Below are 27,909 nucleotides of genomic sequence, written 5' to 3' on the forward strand. Positions count from 1 at the left end.
TGAAAGCTTGATTGTGTTGTTCCGTTTCTTTCGGCCAGATGGCGCTGTTGTAAAGTGTAGCGGTGTAATGTCGTTGATCTGTTTCTTCCCCTAGGCGAACAGGCGGCGTTTACATATCAACAGCTCAATGTGGACGCCGGACACAATAGATAGGGAGAGACGACCGTTTACGTGAGAACGAGCTACTTTAAATGTTATTTTAGAGAATTCTGCCTGTAAACACAGACAGTGCTTCAGATTTTCGATTACTTCGAGTAGTAACGTCAGTTTGGGGCTTGTTCTTAATTCAGAAACGGTAATAAAGACGGATTCATGACTATCATATCAAGACCGGAGCGCAGCAGAACAGATCACGGAGAAGCACATTTTCATGTGAGTACAACCGTTATATCGTTGCAGAGCTTTATGAAGTGTAGTAAAAAGTGTATTTGACGATAGACTGGAAAGGACATGGGCAAATCCCAAAACTATGGACGATAACTGATATGTTTGTGCTGAGCATGCATCCAAATCATGCAAATGCAGATTTGAGTTGTAGGCTAACTTTACAGTGAAACTTTTGGGTGAAACATTGACTAACGTTATTATGTTGCGATGAGTTGAATGTGGTTGGCTATGTTTACAGTGTAGAAACTTTGCAACGAGAGAGAGAGAGAGAGAGAGACACACGTGCTTTTGCCCTGTGGTGAGCAGGACGTGTTTTCAGTCTGGTTTAAAGTTTGTATAGAAATTGCATGCACACTTTTATAGAAATTCAGTTTACTGCACAGTATCTAAGCCTTCAGTGTTAAATAATAAATACCAGTCATTGAAAGAGAGTTCTGATCATTTTAATGCAAAATACGTTTACGAAATTTAAAAACATTAACATATATATTACACTATTCTATAATTATTATTATTTCTATTGTTGTCGTTGTAATTATGTGATTAACTACACCTGTGGTGATGTTAAAGGTATAGTTCACCCATTTTTGAGTCTTTTCTCGCATTGTTCCAAACCTGTGAATTTAATTCTTCTGCTGAACACCAAAGAAAATAGTTTGAAGAATGTGGTTAACAAACAGTTGATTACATTGACTTCCATTATGTGTATTTTTCCCATATTTGGGTGAACTATCCCTTTAAGACACTGTAGAACCTGAGGTGAACTGACTACCTTGGGATCAGTTGGTTAAGTCATTGCAAAAATGGTGCAGAAAAGTGTTGTTGTGTCTGAGGAAGCTCCAGCGGTGTATTTTGCAATAGTGCAATGAAATTAATCTGAGCATTGCCTGATCAGTCTGTCCTCAAAACATGATTCAGAGACTCAAATCACTTGTACTGTTCAGATTGTGATGGGATTTGTCTTGAGTTGAGTTTTTCATTCCTCTCTCAAAAACAACCTTACATCACACCCTGCATGGCATAGTATGCCTGGCTGTTTTTTTTATTTGCTGGATTCAACTAACACACTTAAAATAATAGGCTGTGTGACATTCTCACACTGTTCCTTCACATGACAACCAGCGTTATACTATAGTGCATCAGCAGCACACTGGCTGACAAACCTCATAACTCCACTGTAATCACATCATCTGTAGTCATGGCAACTGCACATGGGAATTAAAGCTTTTACTTGGAGAGCAATTTTCTTCTCCTTCACTGACTCATTGCTTTTCCTCCATGGACTAGATGTTACCTGCTTGCACGCAAATGCCACCAGTGGTTTTCCTAAATACGTAATGTTCTTCCGGAGGGAGATTTTTTTATTTTTTTTTATGCTTCCCCTTCACGCAAGGCTTTGCCAGTTGTTTCCCCTTCATAACTGTTTTTCTTATTTTTTTTGTGTGTGTATTTGTGATTTAATAGTTTTTGCAATTTATTAGTTAAGCATTTCAATTCCAAATTTCATATTATCTTTATTTTTCAAATTAAAAATATGATGTTGTATTTTAATATATAATACATCATGGTATTATTTGTCATGCTTTTAATTTATGCTATACTATTTTAACATTATATAGTAGAAATAACATATTATAACATTATCTTTTTTTACTCTAATACAGAACAACTACTGTATTAGAGTAATGAATAATCAGTGATAAGAATGAGAATGTGTTATGTTAATAATGATAATAATTGGGAATAAATTGTCCTAAAAATGTCAAGAGTGCAAACAACAATAATGTAGAAAAATAGGTTTCACTTTCTTTGTGTAAAATGTATTTTCTTTTTGATTTACTGTAATCCCTGCTAGACATTGGGTAGATCAGTTTTTCCTATTATTATTAATTGATTTTATATTTACCTGAATAACAACTCCAGAGAACCATGGAAATGTGAATACATGGTCAAATTGTTGAAATTATCTTCAAATCTCAGGGGCTTCTTGTTTACATGACACGGTTTTCAACAAAAAACGGAAAACTTTTTTATGCGCTTTGACCGTTGATTTATTATAGAAGCGTTTTGGCGGCCTAAAAATGCACGTTTTTTGAAAACAATACCATTATCATCAACATATAAACATCAAAGTCATGCGTATTACTTGTTCAGTCGATAGTGTTTCCTTACAAAGTGACATCGCCAACTACTGGCAGGGTGGCATAATTAGGGTTGGGTACCGAAACCTGGTGCCATCTATATGACCGGTATACTGGACCAAATCAGAACCACTTAAGGGCCTGAGCTGTTCAATTTTAATTTTAGAATATATTTATTTGGTCAAAGCCTAGATATAATGAAACAAGGTGTTAGTTATTTTAACTTTGAGTGCCACTTTACAAGGCTCGGCTGAGCAGCAATGCGCCGCACGGGCAACACTGAAACTGATGCTTCACTTCATAGAGACCAATGGCATTGATTTAATGCTGACAACTGGAAATACCCTTAAATGATAAAAAGGGTGATATGCCAAAGATTTCACATTCCTTTGACGTGGCAAATATAGGCCTTAACAAACAGTTGACCTGTTTCAGTACTTGACCTGAAGGACAGACGCATGTAATCGCACACGCTAAGTCGATCTCTCTCTCATTCGCTGCCTAGGCTTGTTAAGTGCAAATCCACGGAGCCATGATATCATTATTAACTCATTTAACATTCTATACACATGCACGAAGTGTAAAACAGGAACAAGGTACAGTTTTAAAAGTATGGATTTGGCACCGTTGTGAAAACCCCAAACGTTACCCAACCCGAGCATAATACAGCGGTTTTCATTTCCGCAGATCTGTTTGAACGGGGATAATTACGGGAACTTTTACCCCTTTAAGCTTCATGCATTTGTGTGAAATGGAGAGATAATTTTGTCTTCACCCCATTAGTTACCACCCACCCTCCCTTCAGTTCTCCTTTTCTCGATCACCGCTTTATCTTCTGCATGTGCGACTGAGATTTAGGGGAAAAGGGAACCTGCACGGGCAACTTCAGAAGACTGCTTCCTCGTGTTTTTGACACTAGACTTCAGTATTTGCTCATCTTCAACAGGTCTGATTCTCCCTGAACAGTTTGACCTGCTTTGAGCATCTCTTTTACTCTTTCCAATGAAAAATTACCTCAGGCACATGTCAATTTTCCATTTTAAATATTGCAAGGATTCCTCTGAACTTATGTTAACAATTGAGATCTTATTGTAAAGTGTCAGCCTTCCACTTTTTTTGTATTTGATTTCAAAAAATAATTAGTCCATTCACAATTTTCTTATATATATATATGAAAAAGGGTGTTTGTTTTTTGTGGCAGAATGAAATGTAATTACTGAAAAATATCACATAAGATTGGCAATTATGTTGATTTATATCATTGATAATATAATTCAGTAGATTTTAAAACTGTGTCTTTAAAGTGACCTATATGGGAAATAAGTTTACAAAATCTTCAAGTGCACTGTAAAAATAAATACGCTTTATCTAATCAATAAAATTGTGGCAACAAGATTACAAGCAATATTATTAATTAAATTTAACTAATTAGAATTGAGTAATAATTAATCAAATTATTCCTTAAAAGTTAACCATTTAAAATGAGTAAAGTTTACACCAAAAAATTTAATAGAAGTATCTGAATAACAGACTGACATCAAAGATTAATTAAGAACTCTTTATTTTATATTGCCAACATTGAAGACACCTGATGTTAACAAGCACAAACACCGATCAACATAATGGTGACTTAAGTACGTTTTACTCACTTTAAATGGTTAACTTAACTTAAAATAATTAATTTGATTAATTATTACTCAATTTAAATTTGCTACATTGAATTAATAATATTGCTTGTAATCTGTTGCCACAATTTTCTTTTACATTGTGATGGGTGAGAGGCGAGGCGATACAGTCTTACATCTCCTTTTTTTATTTTTAATACGGATATGAAAAGAGGCAAATGATCTTACGGTAAACAATAGGAGGAACTCTCTCAGTTAAAAGAACTGTTATCTTGTGAGTCTGACTCAAGTTGTGCACAGGGCCACTGCAGTTTCACTGGTGCACATGTGTGTGTTTCAGCACCTGAAGCTTGTAATTTAGAATCTGTATAGTATGACAGACACGTCTCTGAATGTTTATGTATAGGTACTACCTATGGAAAGAGCTGACAGGATGGGATGTAATGTTTGTTGTGTTTATGTCAGGCTTGCGTGACTTCCTACACTAGACGTGTCATCTTTCATGCAGTCCTGACACAAACATTTTGACGCAGAGGTTGTGTATTATTTATCAAGTAGCTGAGGGCATTTTTTTTTGTCATTGGCAGCTGACTTCAATTCTCGAATGAATATGCGCGTTATATTAAGATGACTACCTTATGATTTTCAAGGGGCCCAGTGTGCTTATAGTGGGCAACAGAATAGATGTCAGCATAAACTATTGGCAAATTTAGGTGTTAAAATTAGCAAGTAAAGAACTTGTGGGACCATAATAGCTAAAAGTGAAAAATGTACTGCTTGTAAGGACATTACTACAATGTTGTTACCAGAAAAAGAAAACATTCCACACTTCTGTCCCTAATTTGACTGTGGTGTGGATATTTTTGTATCAGTTTGATCCTGCCTTTGGCTCAACAAACAATCTGTCTTAAAGTGTCATGAAACTCCCTGTTTTAGCGCTGGTCATAAAAAAATAAATAGGTGTGTAAAGCTGTGAAAAAAGCTGGGCGATATGGCCAAAAAAGATAATTTATCGTCATAAAAATTTTCATATCAGTCGATAATTATCATGATATGAACTGATGTTAGGGCAGTTAATCAGATATTAACTGAGTATTTGCAAATCTGCGTTTGTTTCATGTTTAAAGGCAGATTTGAAAGTTGTTGAAAAAAATTAACAACCTAATTATGAGGTAAAATTTTACAGCGTAAAATTGTCTTCCATAGTAGGCCTGAATTATGTTAACCTATTCTCTTAGAATAAATGGTTCTATTTAGAACCAGAAATGGTTCCATCCCCCGCTTCATATATGGAACTCCAAAATAGAACCATTTTTTTGGTAAAAGGTTCTATTGGCCAAGTACGGAACCCCGGGGTTCTATGTAGAACCCAGAGGAACCCTTATTTTAAGAGTGTATAGAACCTTTTAGGGGTTCCAAATACGTAGCACTGATAGAACCTTTTTAGGTTATATATAGAACCTTTTCTTGTAAGAGTGTATTAACATGATGTTATGTCATTATATGAATAAAAAAGCTAGCAGATAGCACTCTCGAGCTATTATAAACTTCTGGACCTCTTACTACAATTTCACACTCATCAGTAGATTGTGAAACACTCATCTGACCTGCTGTGTTCACACACCAATTACAATCTGTTTTGATCTAGCACTATGCTTAATCAGATGTGAATGGCTCTGTTGTAATATTGTAGCGTTTGCTGTCACATGATGGAAGTCGAGATATGACTCAAATTCCATTGCTTTGTCAGACAGCTGAGTGTCATACTGTATGTGCTGGATCAACACTGGAATATCCAACACTTCTTTTTAATGTCAAATTTCACCATCCAAGTTGAAAAGTATTGCATTGAGGATCTAGTCTGGTTTGCGGCGTCAGGGGTTCAATTGACTATTGTAAAAATGAATGCGCTTTATCTAATAAAAAAAATTGGGGCAACACTACTTGGCGAAAAGCATATTGCTCTGTTTCCACTCTACACCATCAGATTACATTGGCTTTCTCTTGTCTTCTAATGTCAAAATGTAACTTAAATCCCCCTCCAACCAATCACAGATGAAGTCATGGCATGTGCTGCTTACAGTATGTTTGTCATCCCTTGTTTCTTAAGCTTATACAACGTTTAAAAAGAGGAAGAGAGGACTTCAGAGGAAGTGATTTCTTCAAGAACTCGCCCACAGTTTTCTAACGCATTCTTAATTTTTCTGCACAGATGAGATGACGGCAGACTCTTTTGGCTGTTTGAAGTGGTGTCCTTGTGGGCTACTCGGTGCTGAAACGACAGGCGGAGAACCTGACGGCGACAGATATACCAGTCTTTAGCTCATCTGTTGTGCTCGGTGTCCTCTTGGTTTTCCAACAGGAATGATGCATTCAACGTCACTTTGTGCCTGTCTGTCTCTTCTGACTGTCCTCAGCTGTCATTCTCATGTCCTCCCCCGTCTCTCGTTTCCCATAGGTAAGTCTTATTTTTGAACTTTTCGAGATTTTTGACTTTACTGACTTTAGAGCAACAAGTTGTTTTTCGAATGCCATTAGATGTATTTGAATAGCTTATGAAACTTGTGAGCTGGTGTTGTCCTCTTTACCTTTGGCCTGCAGTGGTTTTTAGGGTAAATGGAAAACCAGAAGGTGAATAAAGTTGAATTACATAATCAAGTCTAGTGAGATTTAGTTCTGTGCCACTTGAGTTAAAGGGATACTCCACTTTTTTTTGGAAATAGGCTCATTTTGCAACTCCCTCAGAGTTAAACATTTGAGTTTTACCGTTTTCGAATCCATTCAGCCGGTTTTCTGATATTTAGAAGAATATCAGTAACCAGACAGTTTTTGGTCTCATTGACTTCCATAGTATATATTTTTTCCTACTATGGAAGTCAATGAGACCAGAAACTGTCTGGTTACTGATATTCTTCTAAATATCAGAAAATTGGCTGAATGGATTCAAAACGGTATGTTTAACTCTGGGGGAGTGGTAAAATGAGCCTATTTCCAAAAAAAGTGGAGTATCCCTTTAAACACACTTGAAATATTGTACTGTACTGTTGATATCTTCATATCAGCATTCTAAATAATCGTTAAATATCTTTTAATAGCATGAATATATGAATGTCCCTCAAATCAGTGTTAATTGACTATTATATATTATTTATTTAATATACTGGTATAATCATTATGTGAAGTGAACTATCATAACGTCGTCAATAGTTCCAGTTGAGCAATTATTATTTGAGTAGATACAAAATGCTTATATTATTAAGAATACTAATATTTTGTAGACATGAGAGACTTTTTTTAAGAGTTGCTTTCCACAACAACAACTTTTGGAGTCTGCACAGATTCTGTTTGACAATCAATTTGTACAGGATGTTTGTCTACTTTAATCATTTGTGTATGTTAAAATACCAGCAGGGCTACACATTTCATTTTTACTAACAAGAAAAGATAACAAGCAGGAAGCATAAGAGAGATTACATTACAAGAAATACCTTTCCATATAGATCATGTTTTTTGCCCTGATTAGGAAACTTTGGATGTAAAGAGGAATGAAAGATCCTGCCTGGATTCTCTTAAGAGGAAGCATCTGACATTTATCTGATTGGGAGCTTTGATGCAAACCTCTTATAATGGCTTCTTAAAATGTTTCTGAAAGGTCTAGGTTTCATTTCTCCTGTGACCTCTCACAAACAAAGTTCTTCTCTCAGGTTCCTAAAATCTAGGAACTTGCAGCGCACTTTATTGCCTTGTAAAGCTGTCATTGACATGACACAATTGAGGAATATTGTTTTTATTTTATTTTTTTGCATTGCCACACATTACTGTTTTGTCAAATTCTTTATTGGATTGTGTGGAACATATAACATTGTGACAGGATCAGCTTAAATATTTAAGGCAAAAAAAAAAAAAAAAACATGACTGATCAAAAAAAGCATCCTGAATTAATTTCTTTCAAAAATATTTGTATTATACGTGTAATAAAAATAAAATGCAATAAAAAAGCATTAAAAATTAAAAAAAAAAATTGTACAAATGTCTTGGTCAAATATTTTTTTGTTAAAAAAATAAGAAGTGATTTTAGGGCTATACATTTGGGTCACAGACAAGGAAGTTAAAATGATCTACTTTTGAGAAACAAAAAGTAAGCAGATAAATCCGCTGATGTAATTGAAAGTGGCTTTGTTGTTTTTATTTTTTAATGAATGCAGGCCCTTGTTCTCTGAACAACAGTTATTTGTTAAGAGGAGGTCAGTCCATGAGCTGGCTAAGCAGGGCAGAATCAGGCTGACCTGGCAAATGGCTTTTCTATGAGAGTCACATAAATCAGTTCAAAGGAGATACTCCTTGTTTATCAGAACAATAGATAGACTGTGCTACAGATGCTTAGACATGCAGATACATCACTTTTGCTGATTCAGGATCAGTCATTTGACCCTGAAAATGACTAGACATGAGTTTGTGAAGATTACAGGGCTTAATTCAGACTCTGAGTCTTTGTTTCTCAGCAGTACCTACCAATTACAGCCGATGATGCCAGTCAGAGTGAGCCTGGTCACACCTATGCAGGTGTTTGAGCATGATTTGATGATGACATCTGCACACTTTTAATTGCTGTTGTGATTGACACTAGCTCCGGAAACACGAAAACCAGATTTGATAATACAAGTAATATGGTGCATCAATATATGCTTTCTGTATTCTTAAGGATACTTCAGGATTAAACTTTGTTTTAGTAGAAAACCAGTAGTATTTTCAAATTACTGTGCTTTCCACCCTCATATCCCCCTGAGATGAGAGATTTATGTATTTGTTTTTTTTGTCTGGAAAAACGCAAAAATCATCATTTTGCGCAATCTGACTTTCAAATTCTTTATTGGAAATTTTGATGCGCATTGTAGCCCTCAAACCGTATTCAATTTAAAGCCATTAATCCTGTAATTGTGGACAAATGTGGGCACAGAGGACTCTGGTGTGATCCTAATTTTTATTCATTATGAATATTATATCACTGTCTTCGATAAATTTGTCTATCCAGTTATGGTGTTTTTTTAATTATTTTGGGGGGTGTTTTTTAATTATTTTGGGAGTATTTTTGAATTTATTCACTTCAAAAAGTACCATATTTTCTACGTAAATTATTGTAAATGAATTACTATGTAGTTTTTTTTTAAAAAAAATATATTTTTTAACTACATTAAAATATCATTCCATTAAGTTCTTAGAGCTAAAACCTAAAGATGAAGTGACTTTGCTGTCACCTGGTGTCATATTTTGGCTTATTGAATGCTCTAATTACAGTTTTTCCCATTCATTTCTATGGGTGCCCATTTTTGACCCAAATACAAGGTTAAGGAGGTTTCTTTCACCCACTTAACATTGTAGAATTGAGTAAAAAAAAAATGTGTGTGTGTTCAGGAGGCAAACTTAGGAAAAGTAGCCAAGTCTTGTACCGCTCAGATCAAGGGAAGTATTTTTTGAAAATAAATCCAAACTATTTTGCCCACATTTGATGAAGGTGGGCTACGTTGGCTTTGTAGCCAGTTCTACCATAAGGCTGCTGAAGGAAGTGGGTTTCAGAGGCCTTGCCCAGTGGAAAGTACTTGAGGAACTTGCCACTGTCGCCAAAGGAAGTAGTCACTGGCTGTGGCTCAAACGGAAGTAACAAGTACGGAACCCCAGGGTTCTATATAGAACCCTGTTTTTAAGAGTGTATATAACCTTTTAGGGGTTCCAAATACATAGCACTGATAGAACCTTTTAAGGTTCTATATAGAACCTTTTCTTCTAAGAGTGTACACAACTGACGATGTGTCGTTTTGGTTTAAAGACCTACCTAAGACGACTCCTTCAACATGGACTGGTAGTGCTGAATATATCGAGGCCAGTGCTGTGTTGAGCTGAATCTTTAGGGATTGTAATATCTAGTCCTAGTAAACAAATCAAATTGGAAAGTTGTGGATATAGATGTAATTTATTTGTTTAATTTATTTTCTATGAAATGCACAGTAGATTTTTTTTTTCTCGCCATAGTTTAGTTTTTAGACAATCTTTTCATTCTCTGTCAATTATCCTGTTAGTAGAAGTTCAGAACTACTTAGTTTCAATAAATTGTCAATTTTACCAATATATTTATAGTAAAATAAACTCATCTTAAAATATAACAGATGTTTTGATTCCTCGTGCAACTTTAATGGGCGATTCAAACTGCACTGATAGACGACCGATATGCGGACAAGCACCAGATTACAGTACTGATATTCCAAGACCCGACAAACGTAGACTCAATATGTTCGGTCGGAAGTCAAGTCACCTTTATTTATATAGTGCTTTTTACAATACAGATTGTTTCAAAGCATCTTTACAGTGATAAGTGGAAGTGAATGCAACAAAGATTGTTTTGGCTGTTCAACAGCAGAGGAAAGTCATTGATCAGTTTTAGTAAGTTCAGCATTGATTTTAAATTGATTAATAAATTTTCATCTGAAAACAGATCACTTTTAGTGCATTCTGACCGTTCATTTACACAACAACTTCATTGTTGTGGCCTGAGGACGCAAACTTTGATAAAGCTTTCAAAATAAAAGTATGCGTTTAGTCTATAGGCATAAATGCAGAAATAGTCTTTCTTAACAAAGTGACATTGACTACTACTTGTCTGGTATTTAAGTCATTTTGGATGGGGATCAATTTGATAATATCGTCATCTGTACAGAGGGGAAAAAAGTTTCAGTTTTTAGTACATCATTGTTGTGTAAATGTACCCTTACAGCAGCTCTTGAGAAAACAGGGATGCCCATGTTTACCTCAGTTCAGTTCTCATACAATGTTGCAGGCAAATCAATAATATTCTGTTGGTGACGTGCACAGACATGGGAGTTACACATGGATTTGATAAAACCAGACGAAGTGTCTGTATTTTAAACTGTACGTAATCATGAATCAGGAAGCATGAGCACTTAGTCAAGCAAACTTCCTCAGCAGTCTCGTTTTTGTCACATTTGTGTTTTCTTTTTAGTTCCTGGAGAAAATGTACTGTTACAAGACACTTGTGTGTCCACTTGTGCATTATGTTGTATTATGTGATTCTGTGTGGTGTTGTCCTGTGCTTTATTCTGTATTTCTTGACTTTATTTTATTTCATATTTTAGAATTTTTGTACAGCACTTTGGTACAGCTAACTGTTGTTGAAATAGTGCTTTATAAAGAAAGAAAGAAAGAAGAAGAAGATATTTCTATATCAAAGTAAGTCAAGGAGATGGCTTTTGGATCTTTCCAAGTCGAAGTGAACTGAAGTGTTTTGGTTTCTCTGGCCTGCACTGAGAGTGTGTGTACTCTGGGGTTGCATAATTTCACAGCCGCGTGCTGACCGTCAGGTCCACATTCTTTACAGGCCTTACAGACAAGATGAGGAATTATAGGAGTTTAGTTCAGTGAAATGGTCATAAGACCAAAATCACTATTAAGTGCTGCTAATTATCCAAGATTATCTTCCCCTTTTTGCTAGAACAGCATTTTCAAAGACGTTATGCCTGGTTTGTTTGTTTTTGAGCAGATTTTCTGAATTTCCAGGACTAATTTTGGTGAAACTCTCTTTGAGATCTGTAGTTTTAAAATATGTCTTTGTTATAACATGAACAAAAATATTTGACACCCAGGGGCAGGTGTGAATGAAGTCTGCGGGTGCACATATATTTTTATTTTTTGAGAAAAGCTATGGTTACACAGTAGTTGTCATGTGAATGATATATAGTGGAGGAGGAGGAAAAGTAGTGCTGACGTTCCTCTCGCTCAGAGGGCTGCTGGGAGAAGACAGCTGGTATGCTGCGGCTCAGCTTTAGGATTAGCCTCCCCACAGAGCCGAGTGTTTTCTTCCCAGGCTCATGACAGCTAACAGAGAAGTTGTTCACGTGCTCTCACCAGAATACTGTGCCTAGGGCAAAAATGTTGATTCAGATGTGTTAATGTGACTTAGACGTTAGATAAGCTTAGAGCTTCCTTTATGACATCACTGTCCTTGCAGTCGTCGCTCTTCCAAACACTCGGATAGCGGCGTGTATCTGCCAGCACTGGCCAAAGTTTTTCAGATCTGAAATAGTTACGTAACACCACTTCACTCCTCCTGAGTGAAAGGAGTTTATTGGATCCATTCCACACAGTTCTGACAACTATTATTTTCTTAATTTTGCTCTTAAAGATAGAAAATGTAGGTTTTTGTTTTTTAAAAACCACTTATATATTTTGTTTAGTTGATTACTTACAATATCCCTAATGTTTCCAACTATATGTAAATCGTGAGAAAATTGCTATTTAAGGGACACCAGGCAAGCCTGAGTGTTTTTTTTTTCCTCTATGAAGCTCCCTCTAGCTCCCCCTGGTGTCTGGTAGTAAATGCTTTCAACAACACTGTCGTAAACACAAAATGTTGTTCCTTGCCACGAGCAACCCAACTAATGCTAAGTTCACACTACAGGATTTTAAGCCCGATTTATGCCCGATTTGCAAATCGTTGAGCTCGCCGACAGGTCGGTGTGTAATCGCGTGCAAATTGTGGGGGATTAGCGGACGATGAATGCTTGCCAATCTGTTGGTATGAAAGAGCCAACAACGCAGCGAAAACACTCGCAGACGCCTCGCAAATGCGTCGGCGAACTCAGAAAAATATCTAGCCTGCTAGATATCCAGAGGCGTTGTGCCACTCAAACTCAGTGATGTCATGAGCACAGCCAATCATAGCAACGCATGGGTTGAGGACACCAGGTAAATCTTAGTTTTGCTTTTTTTGCTTTTTTTTTTCCTCAGAGCAGATCGTCGCGCAAACAGTGTGCAGCACTAGTTTCTATTTATTTATTTATTTATTTTGTGTTTTTTCGTGACAAAACAAGGTTTGTAGACAAGATAGAATCGTTGGGTGACAGTTGTTGTCAACTCGTTATTCGTTATCAAGAGACTCCTTTGTTATTGTAAGAGATTAGCGACCCCTGGTGGCCAAAAATTACATAGTGTATGTTTAAAGATTGCATACCCTTGTTCAACCTATAATTAAGTAGTATAAGAACAATTGAAATATCCAGTTCTGTAAATAAAAGTACGTGCAGTATTAGCTCCATACTTTCTGAACTTTCAGGTGAAAGGAGGTAATCTCATTTGTTATACTTTGTTTAACTCTATCTATAAAATATAAGTTCTAAAGTTACCTTTCAGGAATAAATTGTTTATATATATATATATATATATATATATTATTATTATTATTATTATGGAAAGTGGAGGGTGTAGTTTTGGAATTAGTGTATTTTTTATTATTGCATTATTATTTCCTTAAATTTAGTGACTTACCGTATTAATTTATGTAATGCATTGATGTTAATGGATTGGAATAAAAACTATTTCTGAAGTGGTTTCTGTTTTTTCAAGTGTGTGGTTTGATGTTCTCAGTTCAGGTATTGTCGTGTTTCTATTTGACCAGAGCAAGTTTCCTGTAAGAGCGGACATGGTGCCGTTTGCAAACGGAGATGCTATCATTTCATGTGGCTGTTTTTGTAGATGTAGACTAGACAATACTATAGATATGAGACAGATTTAGACATGAAACTCGTTGTTTTCTGAACCACTTGCAGTTTTCCACTTGCTGCTTTTCTCGAGAATGACATAACGCATTGCTTTTTATTCCGAGGCCTGTATATTCTCACAAGCCACTGTGTGTTTGTTTCGGCTCGTCATCAACATGACAGTTTCTCTTGATTTTAATATTATATGTACAACAGTTAAAAATAAAACCAAATTGAGAGCCACCGTTGCTGTTTTGCATAAACTTGTTAAACAAGAAATATTTGTAATAATTAAACTGTGCACAGTTGTAAAATTAGCATCCTGTATGTCAGGTAAATTAGGATTCACTAATGTTCTCTGTTTATTTTTGTATTCTTTTTTAAGAAATGTTCATAAAAGAATCCTGATCCTTAACACAAATATTAGGCAGCACAACAATGATAATAATCATTGATAATCATTGAAATATCAGCATATAAGAATGATTTCTGAAGGATCATGTGACACTGAGGACAGTATGCCATCACAGGAATACATATGTATTTTCAATCAAATAAATGCAGCCTTGGTGAGCTTAAGAAACCTTTAAAACTCTTACCAACCCCAAACTTGTTAATGGTAGTGTACTGTATTCCTATACAAAACGCTCAGTCTCTGACCCCATGCACAACATTAATGCTTGCTTGCGTGCTTGTTTTTGCATGTAGATCAAGGCAGATATCACCATGGCACACATTGTGGTGTGTTTTTGTTCTGGCATCCAAACAAAAACAATAAATAATTCAGCTTTAATTTCTGGTCCTTATTCTCATTATTTTGTTGACAAGGGTGTGTATTGTGCTTTATCAGGTTTATAGCGTTGTGTGTTTAAGAGATCAGTTGCATAAAGTCACGTAAGACTGAATGATAAGTGGATGTCTGCAGACACATCATCTCACATCTCAGCTCAAACAGGTTCAGTCCAGACTGGAATCTATTGTGGGTTTTATTTTGGGGTACAGAAACCAGTTATCGGCTTCTGTTGCAGCTTTTTGCTCTGATACCATGTCAACCACATTTAAATTTACTCTCAGAAATTCACACACACATCAAACTTGAGGCGAACCATCCATCTGGTGAGGAAACCACTGCAACAGTGTAAGTCTAATAAAAGTCAAGAAGATGCATGGCGGGCTTTTACCTCAGAGTCTATTGCATAAAAAAGCACAGGAAGTTGCTGTTGTCTTCACGCTTCAAAAATCTGCTTCTTGGAAATTACAGTCGTCTTTCCTCTGTGTAGAATAGATAGACTTCATGCTTCAGTGTGAAATATTCCACAACATGTTGAATTTTATCATGGAACACATTTTTTAGTGTCAGACATGATTGTGTTTCTGAAACAAAACAATAATCAAGATTTCTTTAAGTTCGTCTTTCACGTTTTATAAGTAGGCAATCAGTATTACTGTTGCTGCACAAATTTAAACCCTGCCATGTATCTGATCCCCCCTTGATACATTGCAGGTGTTTTTGATGGAGAGATTATTAGATAACATGACAGTCAAATTCTCAACAAAACATGTGAGAGCTGTTTATTTCCTTTTGGCCACAATTTTATATTTCCTTTATGTTTTGTGGAGATTTTGCTGCCCCCTGCTGTCTGTTATTTTATTTTATTTTTATTCCAAAACAGTTAATTAGGATAAACAAATATTTTTTTTTAAATAATTGCTCAATATAATTTCATATATATTTCTTCTGTGGTTCTGGGAAATACAACCCTTTCATTCATCCATCAATTGAAATAAAAATAGTGGTTATTATTTGGAACTCTACGGTAAAACTGTAAACTGTGATTCATTATTTTTCCATTTATGTCATTCCTCTTTGTCTTTTCTGCTGTGTCACAGGAAGTCCAGGTCGTTCTCTCGCTGTCTTCACAAACCCTGATGTTTATAACACCACCACGCTGTTGCTTAGCAACGACGAGGGCACCTTATTCGTCGGAGCACGTGATGCCATTCTCTCAATTGATGTCAGTCAGACTGACAATATGACCGTAAAGGAGAAGGTCAGTGTGATTTTCTGATTTAGTACGTGACTAGCTATGTCAGCACAACCAATCAGACTAAAGGAAACATAAAAATATATATTATATGTTTATATATATATATATATATATATATATATATGTATATATTTGTATATATATGTATATATGTGTGTATATATATATATATATATATATATATATATATATATATGTTATAAATATGTCATCATCCCTGGATGCTGATTGGTCAATATACAGCATTCCATCTCACTTATATTTCATGTTAAAGAACAGCTGCCATAGCCATGGATTATTTTTGTTGCATAGCAACCTTTTGTTATGTTTGTAGGAGCTTCAGTGATTTAATTAAAATGTATCTCCTTGATTTTTATTTTATATAATATTTTATACGTTTTATAAAATATTTGCTTATAGCTGATCCCAAAATAAATTTGAGTATACAAATATAACAAAAGAAAAATGATTTTATTAAAGAAATGATCTAACATTTATGTGTAAGCATAAATTAATGTTTAGGTACTGGTAACCAATGTGCTTCTAAGCAAATAAAATTTTATTTAATTTAAATTATGAAGTTAAAAATGTAATTATGGATCTAGTCTAAGAATTTAGGTATATAACTGTGTAGTGTGTGTTTAGTATAAATTACTTCTTTTTTTTTTTTATTGTTTTGGATTGTTGATGTTTGTTTTCTTGTTTAACAGTAAAAAAAAAAACTCTCTTTGAGCTGTGGTATATGCATGTGACGAATCTGACCTTGTTTTTACACTCACATTTCAGCTGGACTGGTCTCCCACAGAAAAAGACCTCGGTGATTGTTCCATGAAAGGCAAAATGAAGGTTTGGGAAACCAACTTTAACATCTTTGACACTTATGTTAAACTGAGCAAATATCTGTTTTTATAAGCTGGCCTTTAACTTAACTCCCCTATTCACCCTCAGATGGATTGTCATAACTTTGTAAGGGTTTTGCAAGAGCTGAACTCCACCCATATGTTCGCCTGTGGAACGTTTGCCTTCAGCCCCCGCTGCATCTACATCGTAAGTCCGTCTTTTAACAGTTTACTTTCTGTAAGCATAATGTAAACACAAAACCGATGACCGCTAATACGTCTGAAAGAAAAGAAGGCTTTCAAGGGCTAATAGATGTAATATTTATAGAATAATTGTTTTATAATTATTTACGTCATCTGTTTTATGTGAATATAATTATACATAATTTATTTATTTATTTTACAATGGTAATTTCCCAACCATTTTGAAAGTTCTGTGACAGGGCCAAAATTGCAACCAGTTTTACTGTGTGAAGAGCCATGAATGATTATGTAGTGTCCTTTCATATGAGTCACATCTATGTCTGTGCACTGACCTCTATTGAGTTAAGCGTCAATCTACAGCCTTAGCCTCAGCATCAGTCACATGACATATTAGGAGATTGCAGAACCCTGCTGTCACTGTGTATATTAAATGAATCCTTGCTTTATAGTTAAAGATTTAATTAGTTTGCAGCATCACCTTTAAGATGAAACCTTGCGTGACTGTTCTTCACATACCATTGAGCATTATTCAATCCTGTCATGCGAACACAGTGGTCTCAGTGCTTCTTCCTCACTCTGTGTTTTCATGAGTGTGAGAGGAAGAAGATTTGGGAGATTTGCATGCCAAATAGCAAGCCTTTTGAATGAAAGAACCACAGCCTGTGAATTATTACTGTTGTCAGTGTCTTTCAGCAAGGCAAAAGTGTTTAATCTAATTTCCTCAAGTTTATCAGTGTATTAATACACACATGCTTTATGTGCTCACCTCCACAGGATTTGAAGACATTCTTCATAGCTACAATCCACAGTGGTAAGCCTGAAGAAGGCAGAGGTCGTTGCCCTTACGACCCGTATCAGAAGAACACTGCCATAACTGTGGGTAAGAATTCATCCACCGCCATGAAGAGCTTGCATAGGTTATATGGCTTGTTTCACACAGTTTTCCTAAGAGACTATTTAAATGTTGAGCAAACAAGCTCATTGAATGCATAATCAGCAGAAGCCAATAAGCTTGTGCCGTGTAGAAAATGATGTGATTGCCTGTGCTATCTAGACTAGAGTTTCATGTCTAAACAGATAGTCGGCAAACTCGATTATATTCGATCGGTTTTTGGTCCAATAACTAATACCCGTATTTTATCAGAATTGAGAAAAGGAAATCATCCAGTCTTTGATATAACAAATACGTTCTGCTTGGCTCAGGTTTGAAGGAAATATAAAGCTGAGTTTCATATATTATAATAATGCCTTGTTTCCTTATTTACTGATCATAGAAAAGGAGAAAAGTAAAGGACCCAATACTGAGCCCTGTGGCACTCCGTACTTGACTTGCTTGGTCTGACACTTTGTGTATAAACCCACGGTCGAGTTTACTCGACGATGCGTCACTGAATAAAACGGCCGATTTTTGTCAAATTAGGTATCAAATTTCATTCGACAACCCCTCCAAGAAGTGCTGCAATTTATCATTTAAACATGTGACTTTTCTAAAATCCAAGATTGCTGCCACCATATGACATCATAGTATGCTAATTAGATGGGGAAATGTACATAATCCCTACATAAACTTTGGGTCATCCTTAATATTTCTCTAATTTACAGAAAGTATCTATCTTGTTTCACTTTTAAGATATAGTCTTTTGAAATAAAGATGTCAAAACCGAACATTTTAGGAAAAAAAAAACTGGCGCTTAAAGGCTTAATAAATAAATTATTTTAATTATTTAAAACTCATGATAATAGTTTGATATTTGATGGATGTTTTTAAAGGTGCATTGTGTAATATTTAGGAGGATCTGTTGACAGAATTGCATTATAATATTCATAGCTATGTTTTCAGTGGTGAATTTAGACATTGTTTTTATTACCTTAGAATGAGGCATTTCTATAAACCACGGGTCCTCTTACACATTAAGTCGCCTTTTTTTGGCAGACATGTTTCTACAGGAGCCCTAAACAAAAAAACGCTTTATTTACAGAGCGTTTCGTCACTATGTTGTTATCCATGCGAAGAAGCTAGCAAAAGGCAGCGAATAAAACACTGACAATGATGAACAACGAGTAGCAATAATATTCGCAATAACATTGTTTTACTGAATAATTAAGTTAACATAATTCATTGATTTTTCTTTGTAAAAAAAACTCATATAGAGCATCAACTCTGTCATCATGTCATGCAAAAACAATGGCAGAGTGAAAGTACAACACACCTATTGTAGTTATTGCTGATGCTTCTCCTTTATGTTACTTATGTGTGTGTGGTGTGAAATTAGCCTTGCTGTAATGATGAATAGATTGACCAAGAGAGAGGCAGATTTCTCTCAGTGAACTGACATTGTTAATCCTCTTCCTCTTAAATCCTAGTCCTGATCTACTTATTTTGGGTGGCTGACATGTGACTTCAGACATGAGGCCTGAGAATGATCACTTCACATTTACCTCATTAATCGGAAAGGCCTACAGCCTGTTTAAAGCCATGCATGGACCCCAGTTGGCAGTAGAGCCAGACCGATATTATCGGCCGATATTAGGCATTTTCTAAAATATCGGTATCGGCAGTTATAATGGCCGATAAATGAATATGTCAAAAATAAAATAAAAATGGACTAATCACGCTTCAACCATGTGATGAGTGTTGGAGTTGTATAGTTTGTCCACCAGAGGGCGCTCTACACCGTCCCTGTTGGCGCGCCACACATCCTGCAACCTGCTGATCCAGCCAGAGTCGGGCAGAGAGAACCAGTTATGCATTATCATATTATTTTAGTTAAAACTCATAATTAACTACAAATAACTAATGTTAGGGAAATCTTTTAATATTTTGTTGCGCGTTTCTGAAATAAAAAAAATAATAATAACATCGTCCGATATATCGGAATATCGGATTTTAAGACCAACAAATATTTGTATCGGTATCGCCCTTCAAAATCCTTTATCGGTCGGGCTCTAGTTGGCAGACACGGTTGTTTGTTGTGTACCTACACAGTATACTGTTAAAAATAAAGCTTCTTTATAGTAAATGGACTGGATTTATATAGCGCTTTTTGCCTCACGTTCACCCATTCATACACCGACGGTGGTATCAGCCATGCAAGGCACCATCCAGCTTTTCTATTTGTAAATGTGAGGCCGAGGGTGTTTGTATATGGTTTAGCACAATATAATGGTTGTGTATGTTTCAGATGGAGAACTGTACACCGGAACAGTGGCAGACTACAGGGGAACTCGACCTGTCATTTCACGCCACTTGAGCGAGGGCAGCCATGTTGATCTGAAACTGGATGATACGCTTGGCTGGTTAGAAGGTAAGAAAACTTTGTTTTTTAATGCTGACACAAAAGCAGGTCCGATTTGCTTCGCTTTATCACTACTACACTGCTTTCTTTTTCACTGCACAATTCCTAGATCCGACTTTCATCAGCTCCACGTATGTTCCCAGCGAGGAGAAGGTTTATTTCTTCTTTAGTGAGACTGGAAAAGAGTACGACTTCATTGAGAAGTTTACGGTGTCTCGCATTGCCCAAGTTTGCACAGTAAGTGTTGATTATTGATCTATATCCTGTGTATGTGAGCATGTTTATAATAGTTTTTTTTAGCTAGCCATTTATAGATTCATCAAACACAAATGAAAAAACAAAAGTTGGATTTCTCTTTAGAGTGATGTGGGAGGGCAGCGTACTCTTCAGAAACGCTGGACCACCTTTGCCAAGGCTCAGCTGCTATGTCAAGCTGCCCATGAGCTGCCATACAACATCCTACAGGACATTGTTAGCCTTCCACCACCGGAGGGCGCATCTGAGGACCAAACTCTATTCTATGGGATTTTCAGTTCTCAGTGGTGAGGAAACATGCTTTATTATTCTGAGTTGGATTTATTTGATAATTTGCCATTTTGCTTAAAATACTTACCTCAGTTTTTGTGTTGTTTTTTAGGCAAGTAAACTTGGGTCGCTCAGCCGTGTGTGCGTTCAGCCTCAAAGACATTAAAAATGTGTTTGCAGGACGTTACAAGGTTCTGAATCGGGACACTTTGAAGTGGAGTACACGAGTACAGGAGCAAATGGCAAACCCTGGAGAGGTTAGTGTCATAAGAGGGCCCCTTTATTTTATTATTCTGATTTAGTTTACACCGGTCAGAAGTTAGGGGTCAGATTTGAGATAGTGACAGTGTTACAAAAGATTTCTATTTCACAAAAATGTCGTTCAATCAAAAAAATCTGGGAAAGAATTTCCTCAAAATATTAAGCAGCACAGCTGTTTTGAACATTGATAATAATATGAAATGGTTCTTGAGCAGTAAATCAGCATGCTAGAATGATTTCTGAAGGATCATGTGATACTGAAGACTGGAGTAATGATGCTGAAAATTCAGCTTTGCCATCACAGGAATAAATTAACTGTTTAAATACATTCAGTTATTTTAAATCACAATAGTATTTCACAATATTATGTTCTTTACTGTATTTTTCATCAAATACATGCAGCCTTGGTAGAGACTTCTTTCAAAAACAATACAAATCTTACTGAGTCCAAACTATATTTTATTTTATTGGTAACACTTTACAATAAGGTTCATTAGTTAACATGAACTAAGAATGAACAATACTTCTTCAGCATTTATTAATCTTAGTTAATATTAATTCCAACATTTACTAATACGTTATTAAAATCAAAGGTTGTATTAGTTAACATTAGTTAATGGACTGTGAACTAACATGAACGCACAATGAACAGCTGTATTTGTATTAACTAACATTAACAAAGATTAATTAACATTGTAGCTAATGCATTGCTCATCGTTAGTTCATGTTACTTAATGCATTTACTAATGTTAACTAATGAACCTTATTGTAAAGTGTTACCATTTTATTTTACTAACCAAATTCTCTTCTTCTGTTTTCATATGCCCATAAATCAAATTATTCAAATTTCTGCTGTTTATCTGTGCAGTGTGGCCTTCATAATGCATCGGACAACACTCTACGCTTTGTTAAGGACAACTTCCTGGCTGATAAAAGTGTTGCACCGGTCAATCAGGGCCTTACAATGGTGTCACCTGATAAGAGCTACAGCAACATCGCGGCTCAGAGAGTGCGTGGGGCACGCGGCAGAGATTACACTGTGCTCTACTTGCTCACGGGTAAATATTGGTCAATATCAGGAATATGTGCAGTAATAAGTCCGGAAATAACAAATAGACTTTCTATCAATTTTAAAACTAGATTTGATCAAGTAGTCTACACTAGATGCCGTATGGGTCATACAAGTTTGACCCATGCTTTTTTGCTTAAAGGTGAAGACCCAACTTTATGTATGTTTTGTAAAATTCCCTTATCTGTCAAACATTTTTTATTAGATTGTAACACAAGTAGAATGCTCTTTTATGAAGTTACTTATTTGAAGGACATATTTAATGAGATGAAAAGGTTCTGGATTTTTTATCATATGTTAATTTAAAAAATATATATTGTATAATATGACTACTTGTTTATATTTGTTTTGTTTTTGTTGTATCTATATGATATTTGTATTTTTTTTTAAATGAATTCTTGCCATGAAAATAGCTTTGACTGCTGACATGGCATGAAATAAAAATAATCTGAATCTGGTCAATATCAGTGCCTTCAAAAATCACCGATAGTGGAGATGTTTTTCTTTGTCAGTAGTTTTATTGATTGCTTAAATTATTGTAAGTATCATAATGCAATGTTTTTTTTTTAAAAAAGGATTAAGATAAATAAAGCTGAAGCAGCCTTTAATTTCTTTTCTAAAATTAAAAATGACTAAAATTAAAATGAAAACTGGAAATATAAAAGTAAAAGCTAATTAAAAATATTAATAAATGCTATAACAGTATATAAATATTTTAAAAAATGGCGTTTTGGAGATATTATTCCATATAGAAAAAATTATATTCCCAAATTCCATGACAAGAATAAAATAAGCTATTTTAATGAGAGTAAAAAGAACTAATGATAGTTGTAGTATGAGTGTTCCAATACTCCTAAAAAAAATTCAATGCATTGGTTGGATTGTCGTATTAGACTGTAGAGTGTAGATCAACACTAGAGCCCGACCGATAAAGGATTTTGAAGGCCGATACCGATACAAATATTTGTTGGTTTTTAAATCCGATATTCCGATATATCGGCCGATATTATTCTTATTTCAGAAACGCGCAACAAAATATTAACAGATTTCCCTAACATTAGTTGTAGTTATTTATGAGTTTTAACTAAAATAATATGATAATGCATTTTAGAAAGGAACTTGTTTCTATTGTCACAACAGAATAGAGGAACATCAAAATATATTAAAGTTCTGATAAATAAAATAATAATTAGTCCCTACATTGCCTTACAGTTATAAGCTACCTTATAATTATGTCAGCTTGCTTATCCTTTTACCTGCACTTTTTGACAACACTCATGACATTGTTGAAGCGTGATTCGTCCGTTTTTATTTTATTTTTGAAATATTCATTTATCGGCCATTATAGCTGCCGATACCGATATTTTAGAAAATGCCTAATATCGGCCGATAATATCGGCCTGCCGGCTCTAATAAACACATTTTCACAGACAGAAATGCATATATAGTTTTCTTTCTTTTTTTTGTGACTATTACTGTTTCTTATAACTGCTTTCCCCCTTTGAGTCATTTTAAAATGATCTTAATATCACTTTAACTGTGTTCCCTGTAGAGTCCGGCTACCTGCACAAAGCAGTAATCTTGGAGAGCGGAGCTCACATCATTGAAGAGATCCAAGTGTTTCATCAACCGCAGCTGGTCAAAAACATCCTGCTTTCAGTCTCCAAGGTACCCATCACTTCAAGTGTCATTTCTAAGCTTTTCTCCAGGAACAGACATCTGTGCTTGTGGTATCCTCTGACGCTATAAAAGTCCCTACATGCACGATATCACACTCTTTGAGCCATTAAATCAGATTCCTTGGTTAGTAGCCCTGTTGTGCTACTGTTAACTTTTGGTTTAAATATCCAGCTGGAAAGCCTGACAACTTCCGGCAAATTTAGATTTGCTCAAAGAACTCGTACAATCTGTCGAAAATCGAGGAACCAATTAGAAACGTTGGGGCGGGTTTTATACAATGACGACAGTGCTGGGATTTTGTAGCCTACATTACAAAGATGGACGCCGTCGAACATCACTCACTTCTGTTTTAAGCTATTCGAACGTTTCCTTTTTGTTAAAAACCGAGCAAAGAACAACACTCCGCCGCTCTGCGTACGTCATCTCCTTCACCGCTCTGATTGGTTTTAGGTCTATCCGCGATGTCCGTTGGTGACGCCCATCTGGAAATGATTAGTCTATGATGCTTTGCCGGCCCATAACTCAGTTACAGCTGAGAATGGTCTGGTTTTAACCAGGCTATCTCCAGCCGGTATCGGCGAATAAAAAGGAAATGTCAAAAGTGTGCGTAGTCACAGCTTCATTCTTTCATAGTATTTATTTAATCATGGAAATGCAAATTTACTAAATAAAAATCTATTGGTGTGTCTTCCCCAGGGTGCAGTGCTGATAGGCTCTTCAGAAGGAGTGGTGTCCGTACCCGTGTCCAACTGTTCTTACTACTGGAGCTGTGCTGAGTGTGTTCTAGCAAGAGACCCCTTCTGTGGCTGGGACCCTGTGATGAAAGTCTGCTCAGACATAACTAGTCATGACAGTCTGTAAGTATTTTTATTTTATTTTTATTTTTAAGGATCCCATTAGCTGAAAGTCTGTACAGTCAGCTAGTTTTCCTGGGGTAAAAATGAAATCCTAAAAATAAAAAAATTTAAAATGAAAAAAATCCTAAACAACAACATTTCAATCATCACAGTTATCATGTACACATTTCATATACACACATATATGCATAAACACACGTACAAACATACAATCTAATTTCAATTCATAACAAGATGAAAAATACTAAGTATCATTGTATTCAAACCTTACAAATACTCCCTAATTAAATATACGGTTGGTTTAATGTGCTTTTATTGCAGATTTCAGCAATCCCATTGATTGAATTACTTCAGCATACCCCTGTCCTTTGTTTTTAATCTCTCCTTTCACTATTTTTCACAGTGTCCAGGATGTAGATGAGGGTAATGTGTCAGAGCAGTGTAAAAATGTGACCCCCAGGTCAGGCTCTGGCCAGCCCCGAACCCCTTCAAGTGAGTGTACATCTTTATAATGTTTAGATATCAGGGTATAAATGTTGGAGAGTCACAAATTCTATCCTTTTTAAATGTGTACCATTCATTTACTCATAATTTAATCTCAATTTTAAACTTGGAGTTTATTATTTATTACTTGGCCATTTTCCATGAAATGTATGCATTCAAAAATTAACAACAATATTGAAATATTTATTTCTTTTAAGGGGAAAAAACGTAATATTTAGCGGTCACGCATTTTACATACAACCCTGTTATAACCCTGTTACCTCAGGGTTATTCCTCTGTTAAGAAAAAAAAAATCATAAATGTGTGACATCCAGGAAGTAACATCATTTGGCATCAAAGCTATTCCAATACATGCCCTTCATTTTCTCACAAATTGTTAATACAGTATTTGTTAATAATTTAGCATAACATAATCTTAAATAAATGTGTAACCTTTTGTTTTAAATTTAAATGTAAATGCGTTTAAATTGAATTTTAATTTTTGTGTTTTTGTATTATAAATTCTAAAAAATACACTCTATTACAATTTAATCATGTACCACATGTAGCTAACAGGGTTGCAAAAACGTAAAGTTAAATATAAAGCAAATCGAAAATTTAATTATATTATAGATATTTATTTGAATATTTAATTTGACCTTTTGACATTCAACTTTTTCTGAAGATTATGCACCTTCTTTTCAAGCCCTGTTTTAGGGCTGTCAAACGATTAATCGCGATTAATCTCATCCAAAATAAAAGTTTGCGTTTACATAATATATGCGGGTGCACTGTGTGTGTAATTATTTTGTGTGTATATATATATACTGTATATAAATATATATATATATATATAAATACACACACATGCTTGTATATATTTAAGAAATAATTTCATGTATATACTGCATATAGATTTATATATAATTTATATTATATATAAATATAAATATTTTATATATAAATTATTTTTTCTTAAATATACATGCATGTGTGTGTGTGTGTGTGTGTGTGTGTGTGTGTGTATATATATATATGTGTATATATATATATATATATATATATATATATATATATATATATATATATATATATATATATATGTATTAGAGCCAGACTGATATATCGTCCGATATTAGGCATTTTCTAAAATATCGGTATCGGCAGTTATAATGGCCGATAAATGAATATTTAAAAAATAAAATAAAAACGGACGAATCACGCTTCAACAATGTCATGAGTGTTGTTAAAAAGTACAGGTAAAGGGATAAGCAAGCTGACATTGTAATTATAAGGTAGCTTATAACTATAAGGCAATGTAGGGACTAATTATTATTTTATTTATCAGAACTTTAATATATTTTGATGTTGTGACAATAGAAACAAGTTTCTTTTTAAAATGCATTATCATATTATTTTAATTAAAACTCACAAATAAATAACTAATGTTAGGGAAATCTGTTAAAATTTTGTTGCGCGTTTTTGAAATAAAAATAATAATAATATCGGCCGATATATCGGATTTTAAAACCAACAAATATTTGTATCGGTATCGGCCTTCAAAATCCTTCATCGGTCTGGCTCTAATATATATATACACAAAATAATTATACACAGTGCACACACATATATTATGTAAACGCAAACTTTTATTTTGTATGCGATTAATCGTCTGACAGCCCTACCCTGTTTTGTTCCTACTCGTGTAAAAGTGCCATACAGAGTACTGTAAAATGCCATCGTGCTTTCGTGTGTATGCTGACCCTTGACCCCTGCGTGCCTTCCAGGTGAAGTGGTGTCTGTGTGTCTAAACGAGGTAGTGCACCTGCAGTGCCCGGAAGCGTCACACCTCGCCAAACGCCACTGGGAGCGTCTCAACAGCCAACTCTCGCCCAAAATCTACATTCAGCCAGACAGCGGCAGCCTCAGCTTTGTGGCGACCCCGTCCACCCTGGGACACTACCTGTGTCAGGCTGTGGAGAACGGCTACACCCAAACGCTGACCGTCTACCATGTTAAACAGAAGAGCAACCCCACCACCCTAGCAGCTTCCCCGAGCCGCCCGCAGAGCACCCCGCCTGCCGAAACGGCCGTCAAAACCCCCATGTCCACGACACCCAAGCAGACGGAGCCGAGGCCTAAACCGGAAGATGTGGATCCTACTGTCGCACACAAAGATTTGCTGGAGAAAGTAGAAAGTAGAAATTTCACCCGCGTGTCCAGGACGAACGAGGAAAACTCGCGAATGATTGAGGCTGGCGGAAACCTCCAGCACGTGGACAGACCCACCTACTTTCAGGAGCTAGTGGTGGTGTCCGTTCTGTTAGCTCTGTGCGTCAGTGCCTTGCTAACCATCGCGTTTAACAGGTTCAGGCATCTCTGTCACAGCAGGACGGTCCCACAGACTCCTCGCAGGGACGCCGAAAAGGGAGGAAGCGCGACGCCCCAGGAGAGAGAGTCTCTCAGAGGGCACTCGCCACGTTTGGAAAAGCGCAACGGACAAGCTCCTAACGGACAGGCGCATAATGGCAAATCTCCCATCACGCTGAGCAACAGTATGCTGAACGCCTCCAACGGTCACCTACCCAACACACCCATCTGAGGGCGGGCGGGCGGGCACTGTGATGGTAAACCTCTTTTCTGAGCCAAACTGGGCTTCTGCTGTATCAAGCCCTTTCGCTGAACCACTTGTGCAGGATTTGGTAAAAAAAAAAAAAGGCACAATGATCCTCTTACAAACTTTTTGGAACTGTAAGACTCAAACTTTAGGGTACTAGTGCGTTTTAAGTTCGTTAATATTTAAGCTGTAATTTATGTGACAACTGTTTTTTTTTCAGTCGAAAGTGTATCCGATTTTATTCCTCTCTTAAATCACATTCAGGCAAACGTAAGTGAAATAAATAGATGGACTGTTTTAGATTTTCATTGATCTCTTCAACCTTTTTAATT

At 35.7% G+C, this 27,909-nt stretch overlaps 1 protein-coding gene across 1 annotated transcript; it reads left to right on the forward strand.

Annotated features, from left to right (window-relative positions):
* Window positions 1-157: 157 nt before the first annotated feature.
* Window positions 158-27,874, forward strand: sema4ab (sema domain, immunoglobulin domain (Ig), transmembrane domain (TM) and short cytoplasmic domain, (semaphorin) 4Ab). The gene is made up of 15 exons (XM_039680684.2): window positions 158-372; window positions 6,366-6,611; window positions 15,589-15,749; window positions 16,533-16,592; window positions 16,695-16,793; window positions 17,564-17,669; window positions 19,972-20,094; window positions 20,195-20,322; window positions 20,446-20,627; window positions 20,723-20,867; window positions 21,740-21,929; window positions 23,493-23,608; window positions 24,317-24,477; window positions 24,881-24,969; window positions 26,748-27,874. Exons 2-15 carry the CDS (start codon window positions 6,518-6,520, stop codon window positions 27,560-27,562), a joined length of 2,469 nt encoding a protein of 822 aa, XP_039536618.2. The 5' UTR covers window positions 158-372; window positions 6,366-6,517; the 3' UTR covers window positions 27,563-27,874.
* The last annotated feature ends 35 nt before the right edge of the window (window positions 27,875-27,909 follow it).

Source organism: Pimephales promelas, chromosome 18, assembly GCF_988280905.1.
Source record: "Pimephales promelas chromosome 18, fPimPro1.hap1.1, whole genome shotgun sequence".
In the NCBI taxonomy this organism is placed as follows: Eukaryota; Metazoa; Chordata; class Actinopteri; order Cypriniformes; family Leuciscidae; genus Pimephales; species Pimephales promelas.

Coding starts and splice junctions, on each gene's coding strand:
- sema4ab (XM_039680684.2), top strand. CDS start 6,518: ATGATGCATTCAACGTCACTTTGTGCCTGTCTGTCTCTTCTGACTGTC. Junction 15,750..16,532: donor ATATGACCGTAAAGGAGAAG/GTCAGTGTGATT, acceptor CTCACATTTCAG/CTGGACTGGTCTCCCACAGA. Junction 20,095..20,194: donor TACGCTTGGCTGGTTAGAAG/GTAAGAAAACTT, acceptor CACAATTCCTAG/ATCCGACTTTCATCAGCTCC.